This window comes from Lolium rigidum, chromosome 5, assembly GCF_022539505.1.
Source record: "Lolium rigidum isolate FL_2022 chromosome 5, APGP_CSIRO_Lrig_0.1, whole genome shotgun sequence".
Taxonomy (NCBI): domain Eukaryota; kingdom Viridiplantae; phylum Streptophyta; class Magnoliopsida; order Poales; family Poaceae; genus Lolium; species Lolium rigidum.
In genome coordinates, this window is record NC_061512.1 from 200,660,954 (window position 1) to 200,671,604 (window position 10,651).

At 49.1% G+C, this 10,651-nt stretch overlaps 1 protein-coding gene across 1 annotated transcript; it reads right to left on the minus strand.

Annotated features, from left to right (window-relative positions):
- Positions 1-3,977: 3,977 nt before the first annotated feature.
- LOC124657749 (auxin-responsive protein SAUR76) lies at positions 3,978-4,760 on the minus strand. Its single transcript, XM_047196263.1, has one exon. The coding sequence runs from the start codon at positions 4,694-4,696 to the stop codon at positions 4,271-4,273; it is 426 nt and encodes a 141-aa protein (XP_047052219.1). The 5' UTR covers positions 4,697-4,760; the 3' UTR covers positions 3,978-4,270.
- Positions 4,761-10,651: the final 5,891 nt, after the last annotated feature.

The window sequence follows — 10,651 nt, forward strand, 5'->3', positions numbered from 1 at the left end:
TTTATAGTAACAATCCATCGGATCCCAACAAACACAACACCGATTACATCAGATGAATCTCAATCATGTAAGGCAGCTCATGAGATCATTGTATTGAAGTACATGGGGGAGAGAGTACCGACTAGCTACAGCTAGAACCCGTAGCCCATGGGGGAACTACTCACAGAGCATGATGGAGGCGGTGGCGTCGATGGAGATGGCTTCCGGGGGCACTTCCCCGTCCCGGCGGCGTGCCGGAACAGAGATTCTGTCCCCCGAATTGGAGTTTCGCGATGGCGGCGGCGCCCCTGGAGTCTTTCTGGAGTTTCGTCAATTGGTATCGAGGTTTTAGGTCGCGAGAGGGTCTTATAGGCGAAGAGGCGGTGCAAGGGGGCGCCTGGGGGGGCCACACCATAGGCTGGCGCGCCCCCCTTCCAGGCCGCGCCACCTTGTGGTCTGGGGGCCCCAGGCCTCCCCTCCGACTCTCCTTCGGTGTCCTGGTCCGTCTCGGTGAATTATGATGTTTGGTCTTTGTTTCGTCGAATTCCGAGAATATTGCCCGAACAGCCTTTCTGGAACCAAAAACAACAGAAAACATGAACTGGCACTTCGGCATCTTGTTAATAGGTTAGTTCCGGAAAACGCATAAAAACATTATAAAGTGCGAGCAAAACATGTAGGTATTATCATAAAACAAGCATGGAACATCAGAAATTATAGATACGTTGGAGACGTATAAGTTGCCCCTAGCCACCGCCCCCTTTGACCTTCCCTTCCCCATCCTCATCTCTACCGCCACTGCGTAAGTAAAGTTGTATGGTGTGGCATTCTCTTCTCTCGCATGTTGAGCGCGGAGGTTGGGCTGGTTCGTCGGTGGCGATCCCTGGCCGGTAGCAGGGCTGATCTTGGGACGGCGTGGTCGGATCCAGTGTGGACTCCAGGGCAGCGGCCCCAGACGGTGGTCTTGCGGAGTGTTAGGCGACGGTTGGTGAGGCGGCTAGAGGTGGGGGAGATCCCGAGCGCTGCGGATCCGGCGCCCTGGTCGACATGGCTGTACATGCTAGTTGCCGACGGGTCGTCTGCACCCGTCCCTCCCGTCTGCTCTCCTCACCGATTGTGTTGGGGTCTCCTCCGTGATCAGGGATGGTGGTGGAGGTCTCGTCGATGGGCGTGAAAATGGTTTGTGGTGACCTCCTCTTTTGCCAGAGGGGTTTGGCCGACCGACATCAGCGTGGGGGCCCTGTCGATCTGCCGAATAAAGGAGGTGCGGTCCTAGGGGTCTTTAGTGGCAAAGCCGGTGCTCTGCTTGATGCCTGCCCTCATTGCTCTAGCAGTTGACGAGTTCCGGAAGGCTCTGCCGGAGATGTCCATTGGGAGCTTGGCACTTCTAGATTATTGGACTGGATGGGATTCAGTCGTGTGCACCTATATTCCACCCTGTGCGACTCTAGGAGGGAGTGGCACGAAGCTTCGTTGTCTCTTGACATTTTGGAAACTATCGTTTTTTTAATTTCCATGCTGATAACAGTGCGAAGAATGTCACGATGGCTGAGGTCTGAGGTCTACTAACGGTGGACCGAGTCTTAGAGGCGATGAGCACCTAACTTGTAGTGTAGCAGCGGTATCAGCAAGCGGGGTGGTAGCACGGGAGGAAAACAATATCGTATTTTTCAAGGTGAAAATCCCAGGTATGACCTGGTTAAGCCTCGCAATGGCTATGTTAAAGGCATTATTTTGATATGGCAGGCTTCCTCTAAAGTGAAAATCTAAGGGCTATGATAATGCGACGACGGCATTTGCGCACAATTTTCTTTTTACAGGCATCGTTTTTGGAGAATTTGGACTCCGCGTGTTGTCTCGGTGGTGGTTTGTATTGCTGCTACAAGGAATTGATCACTAATGAGGGAACTTTTATTTTCTTCTTCTTTTTGCTCTAGGGATGGGTGCATATGCAATGTCCTTAGAATATTTCGTCATCGTAGAGAGATTGTATGTAATTGGTCTCTTCGCGATTTTAGTAGTCAAAGGAAGTTAAAATACTGTGAGGTTTGATTCAGTATTGTAGAAATACCGGTGGTGCACGTACAGGTCATCATCTATCGGTTGCAGCTTTAAGAAAGTTGCGATAATCAACCAGCTGCTACAGCATTTTGTAAAGAAGAATTTTGTTTACTGTGGTTCGGTATGGATGCCTGGTCCAACGATGTTCAGGGGACCAAATGCTTTCCCTTACCTACCAACTTAAATGGCTCTGGTTAGTACGTCCAAATGCATACCGGAAAGTTGTCATCATCCAGTCAATCAAGCAGCCGGATTAAGCGCAGCTTCGTTAGTGATCGAGCCTGCATGCAAATATGTTGGAGCCATGCAAAAGGAAGGGCAAAAGAAGGCCATATGACAGCCAGGAATTGGACGTACGTACCCATCATCTGACTCTGCACCAAACTTCCTCTACTTAAACTTAACCCTTTTGATTATAAATTGGCGATTATACAGTTAAGTTTTGTTGCTTTGTGCATGCGCATGATGGCTAATTAATCATTCAGTTTGATCAAAGTTGCCTTTTCTGGCTTATGAACAATCCAACAGCTGTCTTGCATAGTTGTATTTGGTGGACTGCTGATATAACTTCATGATCAAACCTTCTGTATTCTTGGTCTGTCTATAATCATGAAAATGGCTACATTTGGTCCAGAAAACAGATTCAACTCTGCTACAAGTACAAGGTATGTTACCATTAAAGAGTAATTACTATTACAGAAAGTAGACGTGGGACGATATTGAGGGGCGTTACGGACCAAAAAAAGAACGGTGGGGAAAACGCAGATGACTATGGGCAATTCTAGTGCGAATTCAAAAAACATGAATTTTTTTCTATAAGTGAGTAGGGGGCCATTGACCCACACAGTTATACGTGGGTCCTTTCAACGATATTTGTTTCGAGGTTCAGTGATCAATGCTTACATCTTAGAGCTTGACTACCAACATTTCTCCCCATTTACTAAATCAACATAGTACGGTTGATGTCAAGCATGCTGATGCAATCAGAGCACCTCGATCACCACACCAAGTTGTTGCTAGAACAGTATCAGACGCACCAGGCGGTCCCTTGCAATCTTGGGTCTTGCTGCCAACTTCGTATAGTTTATTTTGGCTGCACGGAGTGATTTCATATATTAGTCCAAAGTTACGAGTGCGATTCAACTACCTAACTCTTCATGTAATATAACTCCAACTATAACCCTGTACACATATTGGTAATAAGCAGGTCTATGAAGACACATGAAGTCCGTTTGGACACCCCCACTACCGGTTAATATTGCCCCTACACTGAATTTAGATTTTCCATATGTGTGGAAATTGTCTACCTAAAAAATACCATTTTTTTCTAACGTGAGTTTCTATAACTCAAAATTTGCATCAAGGAGATATAATGAAGAGTTATACCTAGCCTCTACATAGTATACCGACACCCATCACACAAACAAGAGATAAAAAAAAAGGTCCGTAATCGATGACGTGGGCTTAGCCCAGTGGTTGGGGCGCAGTGGCGCACCCCAATTCTTGTCAGGGACGAATTTAGGAATTTTCACGCTAAGTCCCGCTTCTATTATATCATAAAAGTGTCTAGTTCCTTCTAGACACGGTTTCATTTTTTTTAAAGATCCGTAATCCGGAGCGGAAGGGCCACTGCCCGGGGCACACAGATTAATTCTCAGGATAAATTCGGTTGGAAAAGTATGAAAGTTAGCATCTATACTGTAAAGTCATACGGTTTAGATGTTAGCTCCTTGCATTTTCTCAAAAAGTTTGACAAGTATATTCAGATGAAAATTTCTAAAATTTCATAACATCAATTTGAAACAATGTTTATCCAAGAAGAAAATGAGCCTGCATGCACTTTATACATCGACGGAAATGTACATGGATGCGTTGATCCCTAAATCTTATTATTGAAAGAAGAGAATAAAAAAAAAGGAAATGGGAAGAACAGAATAATGAAGATGCTAGGAGTACTGCACCAACCATTAGAGAACTGATTATGGATCAATCATTCTTGGGCGCGCGGTAATCGCACATCTAATCTCCAAATTACCACGAACACCTCAGAGGTTAAATAAAATCTCCACACGGTTTAAAAATCACTCGCTTCGCCTTCGGTCGGCACGCGCTCGATAGGCGTATATTACCACTCTACCCTAGCATGAAGAAAGAATTACTCCCTATAGAAACCTCCGGCGCGCGACCCCGCCGGCGTGGACGATGAAGTGTGTACGTAGCGGCCTGCCGGTCAACAGGCGTAGTACTCGACGAGCTCATCGAGAGACTCGGGCTGCGGGTCGGCGTTCTCCAGCATCCAGAGGAGGTGCTCGAACAGCACGACCTCGCAGCCGACGATGGTGCCCCCGGCCACACCGCCCACGCCGCCGCCGGAGCGGTCAACGAGGTTCTGGAACAGCGGGTGGCCGACGAGGTCGGCGGCGATGAGGTAGCGGCGGCGCGACTTGCCGACGTACACCGGGTGGAGGCCCGCGGGCACGCCGTCGGCGCCGTGGAAGGACGCCGACCCAGCCGTGCCGCGGATGCCGCGCCCCCACGGGCCCTCCTCGCCGTCCACACCGTGCGAGCCGCCCATGGGCGTGCGGGAGATCCGGCTGGACGAGTGCCACCGCTTGATCATGCACCGGAGCTTGCTGCTGAGCCCGCCCTTGGCCATTGCCCCCCAATGCAAGAAGCAAAGCAGATAGAGAGAGGAGCAGAGGATGGTCTTCGGTAGAGAAAGTGTAAGGATGACTTGGAGGGTGGAGGAGGTGGCCGGGAGCTTATATAGGAGGAGGGAGGCCGGCGACGTGGCGGATGGAGACTTGGGAGAGGGACTGGGGTCCGGCTGCCGGCGGTGAAAAACTGGAGAACAGTCGGGTGGCAACTGGCCTGATCTCTGTCTGTGATGGAAGTGGTGAGTTGGATGGTGCGAAGCATCTCTTTCTATCCGGTTGGCAGCACATACACAGGCAACGCGAAAATCGGACTGTGAATATTTTTCCGACCGTGACTGGTCGTCAGGTAGGACGTCGAGCTGAGCTGATATCTATCGCATTTAGATTTTATTTAGGCATGCTCCTCGTCGCCGTCGGCCAGCTCCGCACGGATAACTGAAGAGCACGTCCGTAAGTAGAAGTGATCCTCATCTTACTCTTAGAAGCCGCTCTGCATGTCCGTAAATTTACAACCGATTCGGCCAGTGGATCAGGCAATCGAGGATGAAACGCAAGCTCATTATCCTCCTGGATTTGCATAATTTTGTTCCTCGTACGTAGGGTAGGATACTCTTGCCGATTCAGACTCTCGTGGCAGGACTACTGCCAGCCACAGATTGCGTTTGCGATTTGCAGCCCAGCCTGTCAAAAAGTACGCCGCCGCTATACGTGTCACGCTTCCGACGGCATTGCACACTAATTCATCAGTCAGCATATTAGCACAGGTCACTGGTTAGTTGGTTCTGAACTCAAAATAGATTCTTCAGTTCCCAATTCTCCGCATGAGCCAACCACCGGTACGTTACAGGGTCGGATAACAAGGGCCAAGCATCCGATCGATGCAGCATTCCCCTGGATCCGATCAATATACGAAGGAAAGTTTACAGTTATAGGAGTACCTAAATTTGTGCTTCATTGTCTCTATCTGTAGAGGGTCTTCTCGGGTATTACTGTCTTGTTCTCTATCAGTGGAAAATTGTCCCCCAGAATAATGTCACACACCGTATTTCTTTCCATCCTCGTCCGGGTTGCCCAGAATATGGATATGATAAAACATATGCTAAAATTTTCAAGTCAATTTGGATACGATCAATATTACTCGTCAGGCTTTTGATATATGGTGTAGAAGAAGTTGCACATATATTCTAGGGTGTCACTAATTCTCAGTCGACTGAACTAGTTTAATTCTCACTCAAGAGATGTCATTTGTCATCCCATAATTTTGTAATGTGTGAACCATTTTTTTTTGGTTGTAGCCAACTTGTGATTTTAAAAATCTCAGTCGTAATCCATCTTGTAACTAGAAAAATCTCAGTTGCAACTGAAATGTTCGGGTTATGGCCCATTTGCAACAGAGAAAAATATGAGTTGTAACTCCACTTGCAACTAAAAATCTTAATTGCAATTTCTCCTGCAACTCATGAAATGAAACTGGGCACTAAGTTCAATTCCGTATATTCTATTGGTTGTGCTCCTGACAAGTTGAGTTTTTTTCTGGTGCAGTAGATATATATTTTCTGCAAATCAGTGGATCCTTTTGATTCTTTGCAGCTTTTTTTACTTAGCGAAACCATATGGTATTTTTCTTTGCAGATGCATTTCCAACACCAAATTGCCCATTTAGAAAATGTGCAGACCACTGGATTTGTAATTTGCAGTTGTATTTATTTGGCCCTTGTACTTTTGGTTTTTGCAAAAAGAAAAAATTGGCATGTTGCACTTTAAGTATACACTTGTTGCACTACATGTGTACTTATAATGTTCAAATTGTTTTAAAAAACTATTTTTGATATTTTACTTTTTATATACACTAGTTGTGTGTTTCACACTATGCATCTTGCCTTTTTTTGTAATGTGCAAGATGTGTACCTATGAAACTTTATTTGACCAGTTGCATTTTAACTATACACTAGTTGCACATACGCAAACAAAAATATTGCGAACATGTCTTCATATTATTTCGTGCATCTACCCGGTTTGATTTTGGCCGGCGGAGTTTTTCTATGTTATTGGTCGACTAATGCGTTTGAATATTCCAGTTGACTATTGCAAAGTTAGATCCATATTCTACTGATAAAGAAAACAAGATACCTAGAACTACATCCTCAAGAAAGACGCATAGACATGTGGTAAGAGCATCCCCACTCGTTGGCGCTCCCCACGCCCAAATCCGGCGAAATTTTCGTCCGGATTGGAGGAAGATTTGGCGTGGGGAGTAGTAGTTTCCCAGCCGCGTGCCCAGGCGAAGTCGACGATGCGAATTTAAAAAACGGAAACTTGACAAACTACGGCTAAATTCGGGTGAATATAGACTAAATTTAATGATATTTAGACTAAAACGGGAGGAGTTCATACATAGAGGCCGAATTCGACTATATTTCGAATTCGGCTAGGGGAATGCAAACGCTAATTTTAAAACACGGCGCTCTACATGCCGAAATGGCGGTAGAACACCGTGTAGTCGCCGTCGCCGTCGTCGTCGGAGCCGTCGTCGTTGGCCTTCGGCTGCGCGGCTCGGCTCGCTGCTGCCCGGCCGGCGTCTCCCCACCCGGGGATGGCTTGTACCAGTCGTCGTCGGAGGACTCGAGGTCGACGACGGGGACAGCGACGCCGGATGGAGGTGTCGCAGGACGGCGGTACCGCGCGAAGTCGTTGTTGGCGGTTGGAGCGGCGCGGGCGGCGAGTTGGCGTGCGGCGGCCAGGTCCAGCAGCCGCCGCTGCTCGCTCCTCCTCCGGCGCTCCCGGTCGCGCTCGGCCCGGTCCGGTGCGGCGTCGTCCGCGCGCTTCTCCTCCTCCATGTCGTGCAGCGACCTGGCGATCGCCTCCGCCATCGCGGCGTCCTCCGCGCGCTTCGCCTCCTCCTCGGCGAGCCGGCTTGCGGCGGCGGCCTCTTTCTTCGTCTTCTTCTTCCGGCCGTTCGCGGCGCGGAAGGCTGTTCTCGGATGACGAGGGCGCCGGCTGCTGCGCCCTCTCGGTCGCCGGCGGAGACGCCGGCTCCTTCTTGACGCGCACCGGCGTCGAAGGCGACGTCGCCTCCTCCCTCTTCACCGGCGCCAAGGATGACCTCGGCGCCGATCCGGAAGACGACGAGGCGGCAACCATGCGCCGTGGCTGCCAGACGTTTCCCCGACGGCGGCTCGCCGATGCCCTCGATGCCGATGGAGGGGGCATCGTGAGCACCGGGAAGTTGCCGCCCTCGATGTGCTCGAGGACGGCCTCGAGTGTCCGGCCCGGCGCGCTCCACCACCGTCGGCGGCCCACGGCGTTGTTGCGCGCAGGTGGAGGCGGCGGGCCGTCGTAGGCCGCCGGCTCCCGCTCCCACCGCCGGAGGAAGTAGGAGTTCCACCGCGTGTAGTTGTCGGGGTGGTGGCGCGGGTCGGCGCGCTCCTCGTCGGTCATCGTCATCCTCGCCTCCTCGATGGCGACGTCGAGGGCATGGCCCTGCGGCGGCGGCGGGATCGGAACGCCGCCGGCACTTAGCCGCCGGCCCGCCTCCGGGAGGCCTCGTGTCCGGCGGGCGAGGGGTACCCCGCCTGGTGGAGGAGGTGCCCCTCCCACGTGTGCAGCGACCGGCGGGGAAGCCGTTGTTGGCTGCGCCGGTCGTCGCCGTAGAACGCCATCTTGGGAGTAGAGGGAGAGTGGAGGGAGAGTGGAGCACGGGGTACGCCTCGCGGTGATCGGACCGGCGTATATAGGCGTGGCTGGCGCGGGGATTAAATGCCGCGTGGATTGCGACGCGTCCGCGGCGAGCTGACCGGCGGCGGCCTTTAGTGCGCGCGGAAGACGATGCGTGCGCGGAAGACGACGACATTAACTCGCCGCGTGGCCGGCGAATGCGGACCGGCGGCAGGCTTTTACGGCGCGCGGAAGACGATGCGATGAGGACGACGATCGGCTTCTCTCGCCGACAAGTTGGGGCCACCGGACGCGCGGGAAGTTTCCTCGCCGTTTCGCGCGCTTTCGTTTCGTCCGGAGTCCCCGAGCGCTCCCCGGGGGGCCGGGGATGTCGTGGGATCGCCGGATGGATTTAGGCCCAAATCCGGACGAAAACGAGGAACCGGGGGCGCGACTGGACCGAATTTCACCGTCCGGATGGAAAAAACGCTCGCCGGGGGCCTGTTCGGGGGGACGAGTGGAGATGCTCTAACGTTATACACCCACTACCAAACCGAAGGGTGGTCTGCCAAATTGGGTCACTTGTGTCCGGAGATGTCGATATGCATTGACCATTGAGCAACTCACCGCGGAAGATGTTGAGCAATGCTTTGGTTATTCATGTATCTTACCAAGTACTTTCTATTTGCACATTATATCTTGATTTTGATATTAGGGCTTATCACTACGGGAACCCGCCAAGTTGCCGACGGCCGGCGGCCGTCGGCACAGCCTGCCTCGCCGTCGGCCCACGTCTGTGCCGACGGCAACCGTCGGCACCTTGCCGTCGGCACAATATGGCCTCGGCACAGACAAAGTTACTGTCGGCACAGGCTGGCCGTCGGCACAGCATTCTGTGCCGACGGCAAAGCCGTTGGCATAGAAATAACGCCGTTTGGCAATTTTGGCTCGAAATTTTTGAAATTTTTTTTTAAAAAATTTCAAAAAAAAAATTTAAATTTTTTTTATCCCAATTTTTTTAATCTCTCACAAGCACCATTTTAACTCTAACTACACTTAACATTAGGTCAAATTCCACTCATTATCAGACTTCCCGGTCAGTCACCCATCCTCACACTACTCCACCCCTAGCACGCTTAACTTCTCGGTTCCATTTAGACTAGATTCCATGAAAGAAATGACACCTTGTTGACAATAATACCATATCAATACTATTAACCCTTATTACTTGATGTCGCGCATCATTAATTTTTAAATTCCAAACAATTACCTACATAAACTACAAGAATAAGTATATTAATCTTGAATTCAAATGGACAATAAAATGATTTATTTTTTCTTTTTTATTTAATATGGAATAATTAATATTTTTAAATCCGTAAATTAAAATTTGACAAATAATATGTCTAAATCGATTAGAAAAATGAGAGGAATCCAAATATGACATCTATATCATATTTTGAATCTAAAAATAATTTTTCCAAAAATTCATGAGCATTAGATCATGTACCGGTAGTTCAAATACGGCGGGCCTCCTGCCGATTCGGCGAGAATTTGTCATTTTCATGAGGGATGGACGGAAAGGTTCCGAGATACACCGGTTAAGAAATTTTCCATCTTAGTTGGTCTAGTATTTTTTAAAATGTGTTGGTACCAATGTGAAACTTTAATTTGGTGGTTGCTTCACAAAACACCCCGTTTTCGACACCTCAAAAATGGAAAATGATTTTTTCGTGCGATGAAATGGAAAACTTCCTCCTGCAACATCGTAAGACATCCCAAGATGCACATGTGTGCACAATATGGGCACATTATCACAAACTATGCCATGATTCTATCCATAACATTGGTTGTTTGACCTAAATGTCATGGAACCTCGAACATGATAGCTCATTTTGTGAAGGATTTTTTGTGATGTTCGCAATTTTCCAACTTTAATATTTTTCCTTGCAAATATGACACATAATATGACACCACGCGAAGGTTTCACATTGTTTTGATCGTTTTCGAAATTTTTATGCTCGTTTCAAACTATATTCAAAACGGCGGGCAAGAAGATCCTTTGCCCGCGGCTGAGGCTCGCCAAACTTGCACTAGATCTCTGATGAAATAGCATGTTGTGAACCTAAAAATTATTTTTACAAAAAATCCTAAGCATTATATCATGTACCTGTAGTTCAAATCTGGTCGGCCTTCTGCCGATTCGGCAGGAATTTGTCATTTTCATGAGGGGTGGACGGAAAGGTTCCAGATACACCGGTTTAGAAATTGTCCATATTATGTGGTCTAGTATTTTTGAA